This window comes from Sturnira hondurensis, unplaced genomic scaffold (assembly GCF_014824575.4).
Source record: "Sturnira hondurensis isolate 20B ecotype Veracruz unplaced genomic scaffold, ASM1482457v3 Scaffold0000780, whole genome shotgun sequence".
Taxonomy (NCBI): domain Eukaryota; kingdom Metazoa; phylum Chordata; class Mammalia; order Chiroptera; family Phyllostomidae; genus Sturnira; species Sturnira hondurensis.
In genome coordinates this window covers 21168314-21192039 of record NW_028073411.1, presented here as the reverse complement: position 1 = coordinate 21192039, position 23726 = coordinate 21168314, and the positions used below count along the sequence as shown (strand labels likewise).

The 23726-nt window shown below is 61.6% G+C and overlaps 1 protein-coding gene across 5 annotated transcripts in view; it reads right to left on the bottom strand.

The window, feature by feature from the left end:
- Positions 1-4119: 4119 nt before the first annotated feature.
- BRD1 (bromodomain containing 1) overlaps positions 4120-23726 on the bottom strand; it is a 42823-nt gene continuing 23216 nt past the window's right edge. For 2 of the 5 annotated variants that reach the window (XM_037049267.1, XM_037049276.1), the window contains exons 4-13: positions 22664-22795; positions 22216-22344; positions 21231-21543; positions 19303-19563; positions 13278-13778; positions 7593-7728; positions 7156-7283; positions 6111-6220; positions 5749-5903; positions 4120-4900 (exon numbers count right to left, since the gene is read on the bottom strand). In XM_037049267.1, the coding sequence (XP_036905162.1) occupies positions 4717-4900; positions 5749-5903; positions 6111-6220; positions 7156-7283; positions 7593-7728; positions 13278-13778; positions 19303-19563; positions 21231-21543; positions 22216-22344; positions 22664-22795 (2049 nt within the window). In that variant the 3' untranslated portion in view covers positions 4120-4716. Of the gene's footprint in view, positions 4901-5748; positions 5904-6110; positions 6221-7155; positions 7284-7592; positions 7729-13277; positions 13779-19302; positions 19564-21230; positions 21544-22215; positions 22345-22663; positions 22796-23726 lie in introns of those variants that run through there. The other 3 variants (XM_037049283.1, XM_037049286.1, XM_037049291.1) reach the window with 3 other exon arrangements.

The following is a 23726-nucleotide window of genomic DNA, read 5'->3' as shown; positions in this document are numbered from 1 at the left end:
CAGGCACCCCCGCAGCAGGCTTGTGACTCCATTGCTGGTTTTGGTTGTTCCCGGCTCCTGCCTGGTGGGGGCACTGCTTCTCCTCGCTCATGTGCCCCAACCCCTGTCCTTGCCGAGCCCAACGAGCAGTAGGTCCCAGGACATACCTGCAAAACCAGGTGGATGTGCAAAGGAATGGACAAGGGGACAGATGGGGCTGAGGGAGGGGACTGGACACAGGAGACGAGGAGCAGAGGTGGAGGCTAAAGGGAGAAGGTGAGAGACAGATGGGGTGGCCCCAGGGAGACCAGCTGGCACTCAGCCCCAGGACGAAGCTCGGGAGAGAAGGGAGTGGGGACCGGGCAGTGCAGGGTGACGGCATGGTGGGCGAGCAGGACACGGCAGGAGGGCTTTCTCTGGGACTCGGAGACGGCCTCAGCCCCCCAGGGAAGGACAGAGTGGCTGGGGCCTGGCAGGCAGGTCTGGAGGCACGGGGACAGGCGCCCCTAAACCCCCGCAGCCGGTTGCAGCTCCCTCCCCGTGGCCAGCGGCTCCCAGTGCCTCCCCACAGGCTGGCTCTGCCGACTCTGCCTGCTGCTGGGGGCAGGTCCGCACGCCCAAGGGGGGGGCGGCTGGCGGACGAGCCTCTGCATCGGACTGCAGGGCAGTCAGGGCCCGGGGACACGACTCGGAGGGACCAGAGCACCTGTCAGGGCACGCAAAGCCCAGGGGCACGCAGTCACAAGGACGGGTGCATGGGCAGTCCCCGCAGGGGAGTGACGAGACCAGGCGGGGCCAGGCGCCTGTCAGGGCTCAAGTCGGCACCAACAGAAGAAACCCTCTCGCTTCCCCACACGGGGACCCCCCTCCACCCTCACACACAGTGGGAGGCTCTGAGCTCCGTTTGGAAGGTGTGTCATACGCACTGTCGCAGGACCAAGGGTCTGGGGGGCCCTCCGGAGCGGGGTAGGGGACGGGCCCCAGTGCCTCGCTTTTCACACGGCACAGCTAGGTGACGCGATGCCACTCACAGTGTGACTCTGGTTTGCTCAAGCTGTCCCTTGCAGCCCTGAGCTGGTGACATCACTCTCCGAGCCCAAACTCCTCTGGAAAAGGGGAAGAACGCAGGGGCTTCGACAGTGGGCACCGGCACGGGGTGGTCAGAGGACGGAATGCAAGGTGTGGGGAGGACTCCCGGCCTCCACCCAGGCTCTCCTGCAGCTCAGGCCCTGGGGGAGATGTGCACCCCCAGAACCACTCCCCACACTCCCAAAGGGAGCCCTTGGGGCCCAGGCCAAGCTGCCGTCACTGGGCCTGTTCTACACTGTACCCCAGCACCCAGAACTCCAGATCCCCAAACAGCCCCGCCCCCATCTGCTGCCGTAGCTCGGGTCTCTTCCAATGCCCATCCCAGCAGACTGGCTGCAGGTGAGCCTGCCTGGGCCTGGGGCTGGCCACACGGCTCCCATGTGCCTATAAGGGCCACCCAGCGCCAGGTGGAAGCCAAGGCGGGAAGCCAGAGGCGGCCCCCCAACCCAGAGCACCAGGCCCTGAGGCCTGCCCAGGGCTGCAGGCCAGCTCCTCGGCCCCTTCTCAGCATGCAAGCGGACAGTGGTCAGAGGCCAGTAGCGCCTGAAACACCCACGTGCATGAGTGACTTCAAACCACCAGGTGGAAACATCTGCTTTGCACACATAGAGACATTTGCCACTCGTCCAGGACACTAAGCAGATACGAGCCGCAGCCCACAGAGCCCACGCAGGGGCGAGTGTGCAGAAAGCTTGTGTTCACAGGAACACGGACCGAGGCCACCACCAGCACTGGCTGGACTCACAGGGTCTGTCCTGGGGGAGGCCAGCGCTGCAGCCCCACCCCAGGCCCGTAAGCGTCCCCGGCCGACACCAAGCTCATGGTCGTTCACTCACGGGCACGTGCACCTCCTCAGCACAAGTCACTACAAACCCCTCGGGGTAAAACCATAAGCCACACAGGCCCCCCCCCCACACACACACACACACTCTCTCTCCCCACCCCCAGACACACCCTCCAGGGCCCCAGCCTCAGACCTCTCACACCACCTGTGCCTGCAGGTGACCTTGTGGGTGGCAGGTGGACCCTGGCAGGTCTGGGGGCTTCGGAGTGGGAGGCCCCCAGCGGGGCTGACATCGAGGCTCCAGGTGTGGGTCCCCGAGAAAGCTGTAGGAAGATGAGGTCACAGGACCCAGTCCAAGCAGAGAGCAGAAGTGCGGGCCACAGCCTCCCTGGGAACGGGTGCCCAGCAACCAGCCCGCCAGGCAGCTGCCTGGGAGGAGGGCCTTAGCTCTGCATTTTTCCGGATCCATAGGAAAGATGCAAGCTCCGCCCCTCAACCCTAAGAACCACCACTTGTGTCTCAGAGGCCGCAGGTAGAGTCTCAGAACGATGATGAATCTCATAGTTTTCAGTATCTTGGCACCACTTTTTAAGACCAAATAAAATGCCCCCTGCCCTGGCTGGCGTAGCCCAGTGGATTGAGTGCGGGCCTGCAAACCAGAGTATCGCGGTTCGATCCCCGGTCAGGGCACATGCCTGGGTTGCAGGCCAGTTCCCGGCAGGGGACACACCAAAGACAACCATACATTGATATTTCTCTCCCCCTCTCCTTCCCTTCCCCTCTAAAGATAAATAAGTAAAATCTTAAAAAAAAAAAGCCCCCTGCAGAACAGCACAGTGTTTGTTTTTACGCACAGGCCTCACTCGGAGCCCAGCAGAGGCAGCCACAGAACCGCACCCATGCCGAGGCGGAGCAGCGGTCGAGAAGGAGGCCACGCGCCCTGTCCAGCCTGTTTCTAACCAAGTGACGTGCCTTTGAAGTGAGCTGCTGGCTCAGCTGCTTTCCTGCGGCGGTGAGGTCCCCCTCCCTCCAGAGCAGCTGTGGGCGGCCTCTCAGGGCTCCCCCACCCCAGACGGCGCCAAGGCCCCTGCCATCCAGGAGGACCGTGAGCTCTGCAGGGCACTGGGCCCCCAGAACCCCCCCGGAAGACCCTGCCCAGACCGACCCAGGGCCTGCGACCCAGGTGAGGGCCGGGTGCCCCGCACAGCCCGTGACCCAGAGCCAAAGCTGACCCCCGAAACACGGGTCAGCACCCTCAACCACCCTGCAAGGGAAAGCGACCGACCCGCTGCGTCTGCCTAACGCCTCGGCCGGCCCGAGCCGCGGGTCAGCTGGGAGACGCCCTGTGGGGCAGCGCGAAGAGCAGGGGGAGCCGGGGCCCACACAGTGCTGGCTCCCCAGACCCCAGGCCCTCTGAGACCAGCTGCCCAGCCGCCCGCCTGGAGCCCCAGACGGACACCCAGGCCCGGTTGCCCTCAGAGGCAAGACTCGACCCCAGCTGACACCACCAGAAAAGCTCCAAGTGTCACCATCTGCTCTGCGGGGACTCCGCGACAGCACCCTCCCGTGGTGGAGAGGGCGCAGCCGCCTCAGCCCCGGGCTCTGGGCAGGGCCTTCAAGGGGCCACGGCAGAGAAAAGGCGTCTGTCGGACACAGGACAAAACTATCAAAGGAAGACATTTATTTTCAAGTTTCTGTGGAGATGTTACAAACAACTGAGACTGAAAAAGCAGGAAAAAAAACATTAAAAAATCTCCAACTACCAATTTAAAATAAAAATACGACTGGCTAAAGTAATAAATAATGCCACCCATGACAAAGTGAGGGTGAAGGCGCGTCACGTGCCTCGACGAGTTGGCGGGGACAGGCGGACGGGACCGGGCCGGCCTGCAGGTGGCCCGCTGGTCTGCACTCCGGGACTAGGAATGAAATGGCCACACCGTCCAAATCTTGACTTTATTTTTTAATATAAAAAATGCAATTTTGGAAACCCACCCTACCTTTTCCCCTAACATAATGCTTTACCTCTTAAAAATAAAAATAAAGTACTAATTCTATGTACATCACAGGTACCATACAAAATGTATCCAAAGTCCCTATTGCTACCAAAGTGTCCCAAATCAAAGCAAGTCACAGAAAGGCCCGCGGTGTAAACAGGAGTACGAGTTACAAAACCGGAGAACACAGCCAGCCATTGCCACGACAACCACACGTCCTGCTTCAAAGCAAGGCGAACGTTTATGTGCCTGTATAAAAATGCATATCAATATACTTTTGCAAATTTATTTTTCATTATAAAGCAAATGAATACACTTTCTACAATAAATAATCCGCTTGGAGGCACCCCGTGGGCGGCTGGGGCGCGGGAGGCGGAGGAGACCGGGGACGGGACCCGTGGGGCACGCCGCCCGCCCGCCCGGGGTGGCGGAGTGTTTTTGGTGAGTTGCAGGTGGTGCGCACGGCAGACGTCTATCCTCCCCCTTTCCACAAAGTACCATTCAAAATAATGCATTTTCTTTCTTAAAATACACATTTGTCATTGTAAATTTACATCCCATCCTATTAAATAACTGGTACTCTGTGTAAAGAGTATGATTTACAAAATTATTAAACATTCAAAAGTCTTTAAAAAAAAAGCTATGGATCAAAGAAGGTGACGCAAGCGCGCCCTCCGCCGTGACCCGTCTCGAGCACAGTCACGCTCGGAAGGCGCGCGCCACCAGCAGAGGCAGGGAGCCAAGACGGGCAGTTTCATAGAAAACTTGGAAACAAAACCTCCTCCCTCCCCCAGAAGTCAGAGCGAGTTAGGCCGTGAGCACACGCGACACGCACCCCTGCCAACGCTCGGCGGGGTGGAGGCGGCCTCAGTCAATGTCGCTGAGGTCACTGGCTGGCTCCCCGTGCACACGGCTCAGGTGGTTCATGGCTCGGTCGAAGGCGACCCGCACGGCCTTCCGGATGCTGGAGTTCCTCCCCTCCATCATCTTCAACTTGTCTATCGTCTCGTCGATGCCGAGGGGAACCATTTTGGACTTTGGGAGCCACTGCCTTTTTGAAAGAGAAGGAATGGCAACAATGAGGACTGCACAGCCGCGTCATCGTGCTCCAGGGTCCAACCTCACCACTCAGACCCCTCTGGGGAGACTGGGCACTGTGGGGCCCGGGGGGCCGAGAAGCAGCCACCTAAGCCACCAGCCCTGGACAGCCTGGGGACTGTGGGGCAGACACACAGCTCGACCCTTCCACCACATCTCTGTGGAGCGGTGGCTCAGGGAAGCATAAAACCAGGTGGCCCCTCCTCTCCTCCGTGACTTCCAGGAAGGCCACTTCCAGGGGCCTTCCAGAAGGCCCCGTCGACATCCCATGACTTTCCCGCGTGGTCACAAAGGCCAGCAGCGTGGCACACAAACCCAACCCAGCCAAACGTGCCAATGCCAGCAGATGCCCACGCAACAGCCCTGCCAGGTACGAGTAGGCCTTGCCCCTCCCCCGCCAAGCAGGCACCACACCAGGCACACAAAGCAGCTTTGGGCACACAGGGCCGCAGGTCAGCACAGTGAGCTGTCAGCCCCGAGAAGTGCTGTGTGTGGGCTGCTTCTGTGCGGCAAGCCAGCTCGCATTCCACACTCTGCGGGGTGCCACACACTCTGCGGGGTGCCAGGGTCGGGGACTGACTGAGGCCAGTGAGTACGAGAGGTGGGCCACCCAGGTAGGAAACGCAGAGGGGGCTGCCCATCCACAGTGCCCAAGCAAGAGGGAGACAAAGCTGTTGGGGCGGAGGCCTGGCCGACTCGGCGCGGGTTCCCACCCCCGAGGAGGCCTGGCCACTCACGCGCCTCGCGGTTCCCACGGGTGAAGGGGCGAGTGTGCCACCCGCACGCCGCCCGCACACTCACCAGCTTCTCTTGTTGTCGAAGAAGAGGACCAGGAACAGCTTCTCGTCGGCTTTGGTCTGCATGTGCTCGCCAATCTTCAGCACGTCCAGCGGCGGGGCTGGGATGGTGACCCCATTGTGGTGGCCAGGCACCCGCGGCATCTTGGGGTCGATGATCTGCCAAGAGAGGACACGCGGTCACACCTGCGCAGTGGCCCCAGCAGGAAGTCCTGGGCCCCGGCTGGAGGCAGGTTCTGGTAGAGCTCTCCCGACGCTGACACCCCGGGTGCGGGTCTCTCGGCAGCAGCTCCCAGGACACCTAGCTCCGGACCCAAGAGCACACGGCAGCGGCACCGACCCCCACCCCATGGGCCCAGGACTCACCAGGGCGGGGTACGAGGGGTAGCCGCTGCACTTGGCCCACACCACTTTCAGAGGCTCGAGGGCGGAGGCCGCGGCGTCGGTGGACATCCACATGCTGCTCTGACCCACTTCTGCGGAAGGAGCGGAGAACAGAGCAGTGAGGCCCCTGGGAGACAGCAGAGCACCCGGCACACGTGAGGCCACCCCAGAAGGCGCGAGTCATGCCCAGGCAGCAGCCCCCGCTTGCCGAACAGGAGGGTCACAGCGCATCTACCCCTGGCTCCTGAGCGTGGCTGAGGTCCTTGCACCCTCTCCCTCACTGTGTCACCTACAGCCCCACCCTGCCCTCGCCCAAGGGCCTCTGACCTCCAGGTTCCCAACGTCTCTCCCACCCTCGTGCCAGCCTCCAGAGGGCCCCAGTGCATCCCCGCAACTGACACTCCAAATTGAAACCACAGCCCTGGCCCACTCACCCGCTCCGCCTTCCTCACCCCTCCTCACACTCAACCAGCAGGGAGCCTCGCCTCTCCAACCAACCCTGAAAGGCCACGCCCACATCCTGGCAACCCAAGGTCCCTCCTGGCTGTGCCCTCAGAGCCTCCGTCCCAACTGTACAGCTCAGCTGTCCCCACCTGACCCAGGGCCTCCTCTAGGTGCTGAAAGCTGGGGAACACCCCCCACCGCACCTACTCGCTGTCTCACAGATGGCTGCAAATCACAGGTTGGCCTAAACACACACCAGCAGCCTCTGCAGCGTTTCACACCCAGAAACCACGTGCAGGTCAGCACTCCGCACCAAACAAGCTGCTGGACGGAAGCCTCACTCCCCGCCACGGCAGCCCAGGGCTGGCCACACAGACCCAGCCTGCAGACCCGTCTTGGCCCAGCGCCCCCCGCCCCCATGCACTGCAGCTGGCCCTTCCAGGAGGGGGGCCAGGGCACACCCACCAAGTCCACCCCCCCAGGTAGAAAGATGACACTGCGTCCAGGTGGGCACTCGCCCCAAGCGCTGCCTTCGGGAAGTGCTGCCCGGAGGACGCGGGCAGGGGCCCGGGGAGGCGCTCACCGGCTGCGATCCTGGCCGCCTTGGCGTAGTTCCCGTTCTCGATGCAGGAGATCAGCTCGCTGCGGTCCTCCAGCGTGTGCCTGCGCACCAGGGCCGGCTTGCCCCGGCCGCACTTGGGGGCGTTAAAGCTGCCGAAGGAGAAGCAGAGCTGCGTCAGAGGGTGGCCCTGTCTGCAGCCCCACAGCCGCAGTCCGGCTGCGCCCACCGAGCCGGGGAACACGGGGCCCCAGGCACAAGGCGGCCTCCTCGAGACAGGGGGCCAGGGCAGGGCTCACAAAGGCAAGCCTTTATGAGAAAAAGACAAGTACAAATTAACTACAGATTCAAAAATTGTGTCTTCCTGTAGTTGGGATTCCCCATTTCTAGTTAAGCTCCACAAAACAGGTGCACGTGTGCCACACCCTCCATCCCCACAGGTGCGAGGGCCGGGAGCCCACCTGGCGCCGCACAGCGGGCTGCTGCTGGAGGAGATGCTGGACTCGGAGGCGCAGCGGCGCCGCGGTGTAGCTTTCCTCGCGGGACCGCCGCCTGGCTCCTGCTCGCTCCTCACGCCCCCGAAGCCGTTGGTGAGGCCTGCAACAGACACCAGTGCCCGAGCTCTGCCACTGAGGCTGGCAGCTCAAGCACCGCCCCCCTCAGAGCCGGACCTGCCGTGCGGCCTGTGTCCGCGCACCTTGGTCCTCTGGCCACAACCCCCACACAGTGCTTACGGTGTAGGAGACACAGCACCTGTGCAATGGAATTAGGTAACAGACCACTGCAGAGTTCAAAGCAAACTAGTTCAGACAGCGCCCAGGAGGTGTGCGTCTCGTAACCTCAAGGGGTGAGCAGCCTCCGCAGAAGCGAGGCAAGGGCGTTAGTCATTCACCCCCGACGCACGGAGCCGCACACCACCGTCCGGCACACGCTGGGGACGAGCCTCGCCTGAGGAGCGAGGCCACCACCGAGTGGCTTCACACAGTGGAGCTTCAAACAGGAACAGAAAACCTACGAAAAATCTCCTTTCAAAGGAAAGGATTCACAGAGCTTCAAAAACACTCCAAAACGCTTCAACACAGACCACAGGTGCTGGCCCACCTCAGGGGGGCTAAGGGCCAGGCCAGCGCCGCTCCCCGGAAGCCGACACCCCAGCAGTCGCCTCACCGCGGCCCTCCACAAGTCCAGGCTTCAGCCGAGGCAGATCTCAGAGCCGAACCCCTGACCACCCGCCCCCAAGCCCACCCCCATCAGTGAGCAGGGGCAGCGCCTGGCCCAGCCTGGAGGAAACCGGGCGGCTCCTCCCACACTCAGCCGCGTCCACCGCCAGGCCCCAGCCCAGCTCCCTCCCCTGTGACACCTGAAGGGCTGTGCCTGTTTTTATTTTTTCTGAAAAAGAATCCCATTCAGGCTAAAAAATTAAAAATCCATTTTTCAAAAGCGTCATGAGGCAGGGGGTCAGATTACAAGGCTCACTCGCCTCTGGCAACACTGGCCGCCCTGCCCAACCGAAGCTGGTGGACCCCGCGTGTGCACGTGCCGAAGGGCCTGTGCAGCCAGGGACCGAGTGACCCTCCCCGCACCACTGTCCCAACCGCCTGTGCTCAGTGTCCTACGCGCAGTGTCTCAAACCTTGTCACTGCCCTCTCATCGTCACGGGGATCTGTGATCAGTGACCTCAGTTGACGCTACTACTGTAATTGCTTTGGGGCTCTCCAAAACGCACCCACAGAAGACGGCGAACTTGGGGGACACAGGTGTTGCGTTCTCACTGCCCGCCGACCCGCCGTCCCCCATCTCTGTCCCTCACCTCGGGCCTCCCATCCTGAGACACAACAGTGTTGAAACCAGGCCGGACGATGACCCTGCCTCGGCCCCTCGTGGTCAAGTGAAAGGAAGAGTCATCGCATGTTTCTCACTTTAAATCAGAAGCTAGGAACGACCGTCCTGGTGAGGAAGGCGTGTTGGAAGCCGAGCTAAGACAAAAGCCAGGCCTCCTGCACCAAACAGTCAGCCCAAGAGAGAAAGCCGAGGGAAGGTTCTCCAAGGAAACTAAAAGCACGACTCCGGCGACCACGCGAGTGACCAGAAGGCGAAGCAGCCGCACTGCTGAGAGGGAGGAAGTTCTGGCGGTCTGGGTGGAAGATCACACCAGACACAAGGTTCCCTTGAGCCAGAGCCCTCTTCAGAGCAAGGCCCCCTCTGCTCAGTTCTGCGAAGGCGGACAGGCGAGCAGGCCGTGGGAGAAACGCCTGACGCTGGCGGAGGCCGGCTAACGAGGCTCAGGGAGAGAAGCCGCCTCTGCAACGTGCACCTGCCGGGTGAGGCGGCGAGCACCGAGCTGGGAGGCGCAGCAAGTCGTCCAGAAGGTCCACTGAGATGCGGCTGAAGGCGGCTACGCTCCCCCACCGACTTCTAAACAGCCTCCCAGTGTCTATAGATGAACAGCCTTGCACTGGAAGGGGTCACCGCCCAGGACTCTCAAAGCTGGAGCGGAGAAGGCCCTGCTGGTATCACAGCGTCGGGGACAGGCCGGCTCTCCTGAGAGGGGCTCTCGCAGCCGTGAGGCTCGGTCGAAGCCAGGGCTCCCTCACCACCCGCCGACCCTCGGGCTCCAGGAGTGCGCTCGTCCGCTCTGCCTGTGCTCTGCAGGCGGGCACCAAAGCCTGGGTGACGGCTCGCCTGGGCACAGGGCGGTTTGCCGAGCGACGGGAGCCCACGGTGAAGACCCGCTGCTGCTCAGAAGACAGGGCTCTTCCCAAATCGTACGCTCACTGCGAGCCCAAGGAGACTCTTCGGGGAGAGGGAACTCGCTCGCCAAGGCTTGGCGCCGAGGCTCAGCCTCCAATGTGAACGGCCCGCGTGGCCTCCCCGGTGTGACAGCCAAGGCCCACCCCACAACACCACTGGGAGTCCTTGAAGAACCTTCCGGGTGGCAGCCGGGTGAGAGGCAAAGCCGAGAATGGGCTGCCGTCACTGCCGCCCACCCCGGGCCACGTGGTACAAGCAGCCCCCAGAACATGTCCGCCCGGCATCAGTTGTGTGACCCACTTCAGAGGCCAGTGGGCCCGGTGACTGCACTCAGCCTCCCTGCGCAGTGGAACGAGTCCACTGTCTTGTTCACCCATTTCCACTCTTACTACGGGCGAGAGAATGGCGTTATGTGCGCATGTTTCAGTATTTCTGTAAAACCTCCCAACACCCGCCCCCCTGCTTGTGCCTGGACTGGCTCCAAAGGTGCCAGGGGCAGAAAGCCCACAGGGGCCGCTCCCACTTCCCAGGTCAGCTGTGGTGACCAGAGAGACAGGCCTGCCGCTGCCCCTCGGGGACAGCTGGGGGGGCGCACAGAGAGAGAGCTGAACAGGGAGGAAGGTGTGGAGGGCCCCGGGGGCACAGAGGCCGACAACCGAGGGTCTCCCGTGTTGTGTGGAGCCTGCAGGCGCGTCTGGCCCAGGGTGGCGCCGCCGAGGGCACCACCAGTGAGTCCGCTGGGGATGCAGGACACACTCAGAGCAACTCCGGTGACCGGAGACAAGGCTCATGCCTGTTCACAGGGGGGGCCATGTGCGGTCCCAGCCAGCTGAGCCGGTGCCAGGCAGTTCCTCCTGGGGCACCTGGCTCTGACTTACAGTGGGGACAGGTCTCACTGGCAGGTTTTGGTTTAGAGGCTGGACCAATGCTTCCAACGTCATCCAAGGAATTACGTGAAACACAAGGCGCAGCGATCTGTGCCCCATAACAGCCCCACGGCAGAGCCCCGACCCAGGTCAAGAGAAGCAATTAGGGTCCAAACACTGATCCACCAGCAAGTCGGCAGTGAGAACAGGAGCCTACTCTGACTGAAGAGGTGGACAGACCAGCCTCTGCCCTGCGCAGACGAGGACACAGGAGAGGCCCCCGCCTCTGTCCTCGTGTACACCCTCCCACATGTGCAGCAAGAACCACTTGGCAAGAACCACAAAAGGGGACAAGGAGCACAGACGTTCCAGCCTGACGGTCCTTCGTTGGAAACGTGAGCGGTCTCCGAAGACAGATGCTAGGGCACAGCACAGCTCTGCATACATGACCCGGGGTGCAGTCAGGTGCACTGACCCCCATGAGGCCAAGAAGCAGCACACGCCTCCCTACAGACCCTCCTGATGGAGCCCTGGGGCTCATGTCTCGGAATGAGGGAGAGTTTAACTCAGAAATCCTGCAGCGCGTGGTGGAAACCAGAGGACTCCCACAAGGCAGGCGAGCATGCAGACCGCGTGCAGGGGCAATCGAGCGCCCAGAGCACTTCAAGTCCAGACTGCAAGGCCGCAGCTTGGAACAAGAGACCAGGCATGCAGAGCCGAAGCCCCTGTGAGGCGGGGCCGGAACCCACGGGGGGACAGCCCACGCACACTAAGGCCCCCGGCCACACGGGAGCACGTGTGCGGCCTCATCATGCACCCACTTGACTCTACTGCCGCTCCGGAACAAGAAAGCAAAGACTGCGTCTCAGTCAGGGCTACTGGACGCACGCGCTCCTCCAAGGCCCCCCCCGTCGCCATGCGCAAAGCCCTCTACTCAGAGGCGGATGAGCAGGAGGAGGGGTCACGTTATTTTCTACTGGGGACGTCAAGAGCCCCCTGTAAGCCGTGCCTGCCAGGCTGGTGGAACCTCACCAACAGTTAGAGGCTCGAGCAGAACCCAAAGGGTCAGGTGAAGAACACTGTGGGAACACCAGCTTCCGGTGGGGCACCTGACCCACCAGGCCCCGCACGGTGCTGCAGGCAGAGGCCAGAGGCTCTGTCGTGGGGTGAACAGCCCATGCCCAGGAGTCATCAGCCAGGGCCTAGCACCCAGGCTGCTGCCGAATGGGCCCACAACACGCAGGGCCTCCCTCCAAATGCCGGCTGCGAGCACAACTCAGAACACATAGAGTGAGCTGCACTCGGCTTCCTAAGAAAGGCCGGCACGGCGAGGGGAAGGCCGGCGCCCGCAGTGAGCTCCGCACCCACCTTACTGCCTCCTGTGAAACACAGAAGGGACTCCGTGTCACTCAGAGCTCAATGGTTCTAACAAATTCAAGAACTCCAGCTTCACCTCCTCAACCCATCAAAACACAGGCGGACGTGGCAGACAGTGTCTGCAAAGCAGCTGCGTCTGGGAGAGTCTCTCGCGCGTTAAAATGAGTGTCACGTAAGACACTCCAGCAATGACAAGAATGAGCTGTGTGCCCAGCATGGGAGCCCGTGGGTGCAGTCCCCTCTGCGTGAAGCCCTCCCCCTGGCCCTGCCCCCGCACCTGACAGGACAGATGCACTCGCTGCCATGCAACCTGACACCCTCACAGCTGCGCCAAGAGCAGCCCGCCAGCAGGGTGGCCACGCGAAAGGACACTCCTGGTCGAGACCTGACAGATGGCCCAGTATGAAACACAGAGCAGGCTCTGGTCCAAGACACACACGCTCAAACACACCTCCAGGAGGACGACAGGCCCGTGGCTCAGGCGCCCCCTTCCAGCTCAGCCCCCAGGACCCTGTGGAAACACTGTCGGCCAGAGGCATGTGTGGGGACTTCCTGGTCACTTAAACTAATTCAGGCTGTAGAAGCTCACTAGTGAACAAGAAACACTTTCAAGTGTTGTTTCAGCAGGAAACAGTAATTCGCATACTAGTGAAACTACACAGAACCGTGACAGAACACCAGAAAGTTCTTGAGCCAGCTGGGCAAGGGCAGCCCGCTTTCCGAGGGCCCCGGGCCCATGCCCTCCGCAGAAGAAGGACCACCCAGCACGCCACAGGCTACAGCCACTCAGTGTCTCCCCGACGCACGTCCCTCCAGTGGGCTCCGCGAGCCAGACCCAGCCTGTCCCACACCACCCAAGTGTCTGCACACACACTGCACGCCAAATGAGCGGCTCAGAGGCCCCCGCCCATGCACGAACTCGGGGGGAGGACAAGCAGGACTGCCCATGCCATGGCCACTGTGGCGTTGGCCACCCGAGATGGCGCCCCTCAGACCTACAAGTTAGGGCTTTTCAAAGTAAATGTACTGTCTTCTCATCTAGATTAAGCAAACTGCGCACAGTGACCTGAGACCACCGCTGGGCAGCATCCCAACAACCGAGCCCTCGGACCCTGGAGGACAGAGGGGGCGATGGGGGCACGAGGCGCTTACCTGTGTCCAGGCGCTTTCCCGGGGACGCCTCCTCCACCTCGGAGTCGCCGCAGGTGCTCCTCGACCTTTTTCTTGGCTGCAGAAGAGTCTCCAACCTCGGAAGGACTACAGACAAAAAGGTTTTGGTCCCTAGCTGAGGAGAAGTTGGCTGGGTCTCAGTGTTCTTGGCAGACTTTGGGGGGCTTACACTTTTCGATTTGCAGAAGAGAACAGAAGTGCGTCTGTTTACACCGCTTGCTGGCTCCGCCACCGCGGAGGCCGCCGCCGCCGCCGGCGCATCGCCCCTACAGGCGAGGGAGGGCTCTGCCGGGTGTCCGAGTACCAATGCGCCCTGAGTGCGAGCGCTACGTGACTCGCTACCAAATGTGACTCTTTTGGATAGTTTACTCTGCTCTGGGTTGAGTTCTACTGGTCTGAGGGTTGGTGGCTCTGAATTAGTCTCCGAGTCTGAAGGAAGAGGTAATGCGTCTGGTGGTTCAAGTTTAGGGGGAGATTTATCTCCTGAAAAAATTATAAATAAAGTGATTTTTGAAAACTGGTAATTATCAAGTCTATTATAAAACTTACTACAAATGTGAACTCCACCAAAACACGAATTCAGTTAAGGAGACAAAGCATCACACACAGTGTCTGTGGGCACCGAGGGCCGTCGGGTCTGGGGAACCGACTGGGAAAGGGACCCACACTCGCCAACACGAGACGCGTCATTCCAGGGCGTGACAACCACTGCCATCCATGGTCCACTTACCTTGAGAAAGGAAAACCAGTGCCCGCACCTAAGGGTCTGACCGGGCATCCCCACACTGTCCCGGCCACGGTCAGAGCTTAACGCGTGGGAGCAACACTGACCCCTCGCCCTGACCAAGGCTTCCCAGTCGGCGCCAGAACCAGGCAGAACCCAGGGGCTGAGAGCGGTTTTCAGGAGGGGAGGGGACTGCCCCTCAGCTCTCAGAACACCCTGCTCTCTACACCACGTTCCGAAATGCTACAACTTAGGTTCTTTTTTTCACTCTGACTTTAAAAATAAATGCAGTCTTTAGAAGAAGGCTATTTTAATGTCTTTTTAAAGGGCTTTTAAAATTTCTATCGTAAAAACGAGACATCTGAAAACGCCGAGGAGCAGAGCTCCGGCCGCGCCCCTGGAGGCTGCTCTTCCTGCCCCGGGCTGGAGGGCAGGCCCCGTGGGGGCAGGGACAGGGGTGGGGACAGGCCGGTGGGATGAGCACATGGCTTCTCTCTGCGCGAGGCTGACTGGCTACAGCACGCAGGACCCACGGCCAACAGCAACCACTCCAATGCCCAGAGTGGCATTCGCTGTCCAGGTGGGTGGTCTCGGCTGCATGAACCCTGCACACTTCCCAAACCACTAGAACCCCGAGTTCACTGTGCAAACGAACAGCTGCACAGCCCGTCGGCCCGCGGGACCTCGGAACCGGGAAGAGGACCCCAGACTGCAGGCACCACTGACTCTCCAGAACGGCCAGGGCCAGGCCTCACACCTTCAGGGGCCACCCAGAGCCTGTCAGGAGCGCCCTCAGCGGCGACGGGCCACGGGCCACACTGACATGTTCACTGGTGACCAAACTCTTCCCACCACTGTTCAAAGTCACTAACAGACGTAAGGAATCGGTGTTCACGAGGTGCCCAGGAGCACCGTGCACTCGGGCATGAGGGCGTGCGGCAGCCCTGCGGACAGCGTCCTCCCGCCCACATGCCCCTGGGCCCTGACCCACCCCACGGGCGGCAGCTCAGCCATGGCCTCTTCTCCCTCCTCCAGCCTGCCCCTCGGGGTCCCCACTGAACACTCCCCTCCTGACCTCCCCACCAGAAGTGCCCGTGGTGGCACCTGCAGAGGTCTGCCCTGGTCCTGGCCAGGGGACCTGCAGGGCCCCTCCTGCCCAACCGAGTGGCTGCTCCTCCTGGCTGGGTTCTCCCACCACCCAGCCAGGTCCCTCACCAGCCACCTCCAGCCCACCCCTATTCAAAGGCCAACCTCAGCCCCAGGGCCCGGGAGGCACCCGTGTGCCTGGCTGTGCTGAGGACCACCCCAGTCCACACTGCCCCCACTCTCCCACTCAGTCCACTCCTGCCCTCCTCACAGGAGCCCCACCCCAGACACACAGGGGCCTCCAGCAGGGAGACCTCCGGCTCCTCCTCACAGCCACAGGCTGCCCAAGCCCCTGTCCCTCCTCCTCAGCCACTGGCACCCACCCAAGCTCACACAAGGACTTCCAAGGCACTAGGGGGCGGGCCAGTGAAGGGCCACCATCCATCAGAGGCTGCTCCAGTGACCAGTCGCCAGGCCCACGCAGCCCCACGTACGTGCCCGGTGAGCCTCACAGCTGCAGTGCTGGGCCCCGGGGCCCCGCCCGCCAGCAGAGCAGGGGCCCTGCTGCACTGTGGGTGGAAACCTCACTGGATGTGCACACACAAGACAGAAAGTCTGTGGTGTGCACAACACTACGTGTGATGGAACCGTGTGGGCACTACAGCTCGAGGAGCTTCTAGAACACACTCTCTGGGACTCGAAGTCGCTGACATGGAAATCCGCACCCGAAACGCCACTCATCCCGTGTCCACAAAACGAACGGACGCAGAGCCTCACCCTGGGGCGCCTGGTCCAAAGCAACTGCTCTCGGGAGCCAGCTGTGGTCCCAGGTACTCACACGTGCGCAGCCACAGCTGGACACTTCACACACCTGCTCGCCGCCACACCCACCCACACCGCACCCCCGTTCCCACCCCGGGCTCGCACCCCCCCCCCAAGCACGGAAGTGCTCAAGCCCGACGCCAGGGCTACACCGGCACACCCCATGGGCTGCGATGAACAAGCCGCCCCCAGGAGGCTCCAGTCAGTCCTGCATTAGCCGAGCAGGCTCCAGATGTGACAGCCGAAAGCAAGAGCGCCCACGAGGAACTCGGAGACGACACCCTGGCCCCGAAGCCCACAGCTCACTCCTCTCCCAAAGCCACAGTCTTCATTGTTCGGCCAACGGAACTGAACTCCGGGAGGAGACAGAGAACTCAGGCCTCTGCAAGCTGCTGGCCGCACTCAGGGCTCCCCTTGGACATGCGTGGTGGGGTGTGCCACCTCTGGCTCCGACTAAGCCCCACCTAGCTCCACCCTCACCTCAGAAAACAGCCCCGAACCAGACTACGCCCCCAACCCCGCCCCGAAGCCACCGCGCAGCCGTGGAGCACTGGCCCCAAACTGCAAGGCGTGGGACAGAGACTGGCCTGCTACCAGCACCTCATATCCAGGGACTCAACTAGAGGAACGTCTCGGGGGACCTCAAGCCCCGGAGACCTCCCATCCCTCAGATGAGGGCGACCGCAGGCACGGCAGGGCTGGCACTGAGGCACCTCCTGTTTCAATGCGGTGACGACCCTGCTGTTACAAGGCCCCTGGTTTAGAAGACTTGGCTTCTGTGCCACCATCAGTCCTCTAAGACCCCATCCCCACAGTGACGTCAGCATCTGACCAGGGTTGTCTTCACCAGCACACATGGAGTAAATGTGACCCTGCCCTGCACCTGCTAGAGGTTCCCTGCTTGAGGGTGGGTGCCCCCGGCCCCTGTGACTGGCCTTCCAAGGCTGCTTTCTGCTTCTCCATCCCCGGTTCCCACCACTGAAAGCAGCACACGCTTCGGTGGACCTGGTCACGTTTAACAAGGGCACACCTCATAGGCCAAGCCATCTCCTGCCACTGCGTTCAGTGTGGTGCATGCACCCTGTAAAAGGGCCCCAGCGCTACAAAGCAGCAAAGGTGGCCTTTCGAGGGACCAGGCCCAACCGGGGGCCTCCACCTGGCAGGCAAGGCTGCCCGCCACTCCTCAGATGGGGACCCAATGCCAGGAGGGGAGCCCCAGGATGAAGGAAAAAGGGCACATGCTGCTGACCTCCAGGGAAGAGGAAGTGTTCAGTCGGCTGCTCCAACGATGGCACCTGAGCCGCTCCCCCCACCCCTCCCTCTCCAGGACAAGTGACGCAATGAGTGAGGCCCTCCTGGGACAGAAGCAGAGTGCCCCGGCGAACGACAGTCCAGGGCAGTGCGGAGGGCCCCCACCCCACGGGTCCTGCCATGTCTCAGGGCACTCAGCCCCCAAGGGTACAACAGGCCTGGCAACACAGCACGGGGGCGCAGAAGGGGTCTGACTGCCAGAGGTCCCTGTGAGCAAGCGCACGCGAGAACCAGACCCTCCTGGCGGGGGGCGGGGGGGGACGGACACTGAACACCGAGGCTTCTCTCTGTCCTAGAACCGACCGCAGGTCGCAATGCTTCTTCTGTTCTGGAACCAACTACCACCCGCGCCACCGGAAGGAGAAGTGCTGCGGCCCGCACCGCACACCACGGGCACCTGTGTCCACAGGGCGCCAGACTGAAAACCAGGCACAAGGGGGGAGAGGCTGCCTGGCCCTTCTCAGCTGTGTGCACAGGAGGTCCCTCCCCATGAGGAAAACTCCAGGCTCTCGTTCTCACTCTGCAGGACACGGGGGAGGTGCCCCACAGGAACCGAGGGGACTCGGAGAGCCGAACGGTCACAGCCCGCACTCACGTGGGGGCGGGCGGGCTCTGCGCCCTACAAGGACCGGAGCACCGCATGGCCGTGACCAGGACACCCAAGACCACCCACAGCGGCAAAGCGTCTTTTAAGAAGCTACAGAAGTCTGAATACATGTTGTTTTTTTAAAAACTTGAAGACTCTAAACCCAAATGCTACTGGACGTGGCAGGAAGTCTCACTCTACTTCCTACTGGGCTGCCCAAAAAGTTCACTTGGTTTTCCCAGGAGACAGCCCCAGTGGTGCTCAGCTGTCCAGGACTTCATCTGGAGCAGTGTCGTTAGGCTCAACTGCGACAGCCGTCACAGCCGTCACAGCCGTCACAGCGTACAGTGAGCGGGTTTTTGTGTAACCACCGTCACCCTGAAGTTGGAAGCAAATCCAAAACATCTTCGGCATATCACGCTTTGCCGTTTCAAGAAAGATAAAAATGCAACTGAAACAAAAAAGATTTGTGCAGTGTGTGGAGAAGGTGCTGTGACTGATGAAATGTGTCGGAAGGGGTTTGCAAAGTTTCACGCTGGAGATTTCTCGCTGGACGATGCTCCGGTCGGGTGGACCAGGTGAAGCTGACAGCGATCAAACAGAGACGTTACGGGAAAAAAAACAGCGTTCTACAACACGGGAACTCGCTGACATGCTCCAAATATCCAAATCAATATGGTTATTGGTGAAAATTAAAACTGTGTCTTTATTCTACCAAAAGAAAGCACGTGGACTTTTTGGCCAACCCAGTATTTTATCTAAACCGTGCTGACACTAAAATTAGAAAAAAGGGCAAAAAAAGAAGAGAATGGTTTTCGGGAGGTTCCACCTGCTCAAACCACTGAAGCTCCCACCTGAGTTTGCCTCCCAGACGCGAGCCCCGGGGCTCCCAGTGGCGGGAGGGGGTCTGCCTGCTGTGTGCCTTCTGCCCACAGGACACGCCTGCCGCCCCGCCCTGCTCCCAGACACGCTCCCACTGCGACCCACGTGAGTCGCCGCTCCCAACGCCCTGCACGTGAAGTACCAGAGTGCAGCCACTGTCTCCGGGAGGCCCCAACACAGGCTGCACGGCCCCGCTGCCTGCCCCCAGGGACTGGCGCCCACACTGCCACCCCCCTTGCAGACGTCAGAGGAGCGTGGAACGGCGGGCACCACACAGCAGCCCTCGCAAAGCTGCCTTTGGAGACCCCGTGCGCTCCACGTGGCCCTCCCCCCACGCGGACACAGGAGCACAAGGCCGTCACTCCCGTCACACAGCTGCCTCCCCTCTCCAACCCGTCTGAGTGGCTGGGCATGACTACTCAAGGACTTTTCGGGAGCCGGTTGAGAAAGAACCTTCCCCTGTGCCTTCAACTCTGCACTGTGTGAGGACCGACACGGCACGACAGCACAGCCACAAGGGCCCGGTGGGACGGGGGTCACAGTCACAGGGACCCTGGGCCTCGGGGAGACCGACGCAGAAACAGCGCTGTGCTTACCTTCCTCCCCCGCCTCCTGCCCCAGCGGAGCACTCTCCTCTTCCAAGCCTCCAGTACCTGACTCTGAGGGCGGGGGCTGGCTGTGCTGCTGGCTTAGCTTGTTTCGAATGAGAGCAATTTCCTTCTTCAGGGACTTGGCCCGCTTGCTCCTCGACCCACTGGACTTCATGGAGCATGTGAGGTCCAGCTTGTCCAGCAGCTCCCTCAGCTGCTCCTCCAGGGTCATGTGGGCCCTGCTGGCCGGGTTCAGCAACCTGTCCACTGCAGGCAAACAACACGCATCTGTCAGTCATCAAACGCTGCGCTGCCCGGTGAGGTGAGAAAACCTTCCCGCTCCCACCGCCCCTTACGTTGCCCTCGACCCAGACCCCTGGCTCAGCCACATGATGCCCCCTCCAGTCTGAGCCCATGACAGGCTGCTGCCACAGGGAGACGAGCTTTTCACCGGAGAGCGTGAAGACCCACAGCCAGCCAGGGGCACGGTGGCGGGGACAGACGCAGGCACAGAGGCAGGGACAGTGCCCCGGGGACGTGCATGAGCACTGCTGCGCACAGGAGGACCGACCCCGAGCCCCGACACGGACTCACGTCAGAGCCCAAACGGGCTGTCTGGGCATCAAACTGCCCCGAGCCCAGGTCTCCAGACCCAGGTCGTTATGTGGCTTAACAGTTACGTCGGGTGCGAAATTCTCGGGGGATTCTGAATTTCAGGCTCATTTACTACAAAAACCCCTGAGTTTCAATCTCGGCCAAACCCCAACGCTGTTGAAGCGCAGATACCTCCACCGGTGCGAGGCCGCTGACAAACAAGCTGCTCTTCAGAGCTCCCTTGGAAGGGGTAGGGGAGGAAAGGACGTGGGGGGACGGCACCAGCCCGGCTGTGGGGATGAGGGCGTGTGCCTCCCCCACCACCACCGTTCCGTGGGCAGCACCTGTCCCTCCTGTGATGTAGGCGAGACACCAGCACAGGGCGAGAAGTGAGTGCCTGACTGGACTCCGTCATCACTCCAACAAAACTTCAGACACTAGACCCCCAGAAGCGTTCACGCAAACAAACAGCACGCCATTCGAGGCCCAAAGCAAGATGCCGCGGTCTACCCTGCAGACTCTGCGCAGAGCAGGCGCGGCGCTCCACCTGTGCCACACGGGCCTCAGCGCGGCGGGCGGGGGCCCTGGGTGCCCACTGAGATCTACCAGGAAGGAGGAAGGAGACACATGGGGCACCAGCTCACCCACGACCCCACCGACACCAAGGAAAACACCGATCAGGACTCAGCCTTCACGTAAGCCGCAGAAAGACCCCAGTGTAGAAATTTACTTGGGCAACGCCATGGCTACTTGCATGGCCATTTCCTGAAAGGCCCAACACTGAGAGGCCCCCGAGTCCCGCCCCCTCCAGAAAGTCTGGTGGTGGCGGGAGTGTGGCATTGGGAAGGTGGCCTGGCAGCAAGGACAGGATGTGAAGACCAGGAGTGCAGGGTGGGAGGGAAGCCGACTGGAGTGTGTGTGCTCATTTCTGCCACCTTGAAACACAGCAAACGGCGCCCTCAGCAGCCGCCAAGGCCCCAACTGAACCTCTTCCCAGCCTGCATCGAGTAGCCCCGAGCTGCCCCACCCAGGGCACCCAGGGCTGGGCTGAGCAGAGACGCTGAGTGTAAAATGCACAGCAGGTGGCAGAGAGAAAACAAAGCCAATGGAACATGTCACCAGTGACTTCCGTGTGGCGCGCACGCGGAATTCACAACGCCCGGTCTGCTGGGTGAGAGATTGCTACTGAAACAAATTTGGCCTTCTCCCTCTTTTCTTCACAAGGCTACCGGGGATCGGAAACCACGCAGGGGTCGCACCCAAGGCCTAGGGGCCCGAACCAGCACAGAGCTCACAGGGGCCGCGCTCCTGCGCACTCCTGGACCCGGAGGGGTGCTCACCATCCTCCCAGGAGAAAGGCCGCCGTGGGGCCGCAGCGGGCCGCTCCAGCAGGTGCATCCCAGAGGCCTCCTCGAATCCAATGCTGTCCGCCTGGCGCCGGGCCTGCCTCAGAACAACGCCGCCCTGGTCCCGCAGCCTCACTGCCGCTCTATAGAACACCGTGTCCTTGGCGTTGTACCTCATGCAGTTGTCCACAATGAGGTCAAAGTCCTCCTCAAACTCAAGGAGGCTTCTGTACCCTTGAGCTTCCAACCGCTTCCTCATCGTGGCAAAGTCCATGGGCTGTTTAATGTGGTCCAGGTAGTCTGGCACCTAATTGCAGGAGGACAGAGGGGCACTTACAAACAGGAAACGGCTCCCTGTCGTTCCAGAGAGCCAACACACACGCCACACAGGACAGTCTCCCTCGCACACATGCAACACGGACACACACGGCAAACATGACTCCCACACGCCAGCAAGTGGCAGCTCCGAGACAGACCAAATGTAAACCCACAGACACCAGCTCCCTCCCTCAGAGCCCGAGTGGCCACTGCTGACGCCCACGACCTGCGGAGGGAGTGGGTCTCTCGGAGCAGGAACTTCCACCTCCCTCACTCCTGGCATTTTACCACAAAAGGGGCCACTTCCAAGACTTAACAGGCGAGCCCTCGCCAGTGTGGCCCGCTGGACTGAGCGCCAGCCTGCAAACCGAGGGGTCGTGGGTTTGAGTCCCAGTCAGGGCACGTGCCACACTGCAGAGCAGGTCCCCAGTTCCTGGGGGCGTGTGAGAGGCACCCGATCTGTGTCTCTCTCACACATCAGTGTCTCTCTTCCTCTCTTTCTCTCTCCCTTCCCCTCCCTCGAGAAGTGAGTAAAATTTTCGAAAAAATGAAGTAAAATAAAAAAGATACGGTGAAATAAAAGTAAGAACTTGACACGCGGTGAGCAGGCCCCCGGCCGGTGTGGACCGCGGGCGCAGAGCAAGCGCAGGCGCGCACCCACCTCCTTCAGGCTCACCGGCTGGGCGAATATGCGAGCCGGGTCCTTGTCCTGCAGCTGGTCCAGCACAGAGCGCAGCAGCACCGTGAGAGGCGTCAGCCGCAGCTCCAGTGCCATCTGCTCCACCTTCACCTGAGGAACAGGGTGCTCAGCACGGACACCCGCAAGGTGACCCTGTCCCCGCAAACTTCTACTCCCTGTCACACGAGCACCTGGCCAGTGCCACCCCAAACACCACACTGACCTCCCGACCCCACACCGCCCCCACGTCCCTCGAGGGGCCAGTGCCCCCTTCTACAGAGCTGTCTGCAACCCAGGCACCAGGATGGCTCAGAGCAGGGCCAAGGGCCGAGGCCCACAGGCCCAGAAGCCACAGCCCGCACAGCCCCCAGCCCCCCAGCCCCACAGCCCGCACAGCCCGCACAGCCCCCAGCCCCCAGCCAGGCCGTACCTGCTCCCGCTTGAGCTTCTCACGCTTCCGCAGGAGCTCGATCAGCAGGCGTGCGCGTTCCAGGTCGTGCCGCAGCCGCTGCCAGTATTTCAGCTTCTCCTTGGCAGCCTGGATCTCCTCATCGTTTTCTCTCTGTGAAAGGAGATGGGAAGGCCAGGGAGTCAGCCTCAGACGCCCTTGTGGCGAGCCCCCAGCAGCAGCAGGAGCCCCGCCCCTCCAACAGGCTCCAGGCCCCAGGCCGCACAGAGGGCAGCAGAGCAGACAGTGCACCCCACTCTCCGGAGCACACCAAGGTCCCCAGAGCAGAGGCAAGGGCCTTGTGAAGACCCAAAGAGCTGCGACGGGAGCAGCCACGCACCTTGACCTTAGAAGGTGGCCGGGGCTCCCACCTCGTGGACCCCGAGAGTAAGGCAGCAGCCCAGGGAAAACCGAAACTCAGGAACCACCCAGGCCAGGCCGGCCAGGCCATAGGCCCAGCCCATACAAGTGTGTCTGTGTTCCAGACACACCGCCTGCCTGTCTCCGTTGTCCGTTCAACACCAGAAAAGTGCTGTTGCCAAGTCTAAGGAACCGGCAGTGGGGACCAGATGGGGTGGCCAGGCGGGGACCCGGGCAGGGGCTGGCACTGAGCCCAGGGCTACATGAAGCCCGCCCAAGGCGCCTCCAACCACAGGGACAGCGAGTACTACGGAACCATCGCAGAAGTCCCTGGCAGCCTGACAGGGCCACCCCAGCACCCGAAACGACAACAAAAGGCGCTCCGTGTCCCCAAGGACGCAGCCCTGCCCCGGGCAGGCCCCCAGCACCCCAACCCCTAGCCCAACCTCAACCCCCCTCTCTGGTTCCACACGGACACACCCCCAATGCTTGCAGCCCCTCTCCCCGAGTGTGCCCAGGGCCCTCAGGTGCACCCGAGGCGGCGGCCGCCCCACTCTCAGGGCAGCAGCTGCCCATCCTCAGCTCCACTCCCGGGCCCGCCTGCTGCTGCTATGACACCACCCCACAAAGTCCCAGTACCCAGAGCGGGCCCACCCCTCCTGTCCAACCTGCTGAAGGCCTGCCC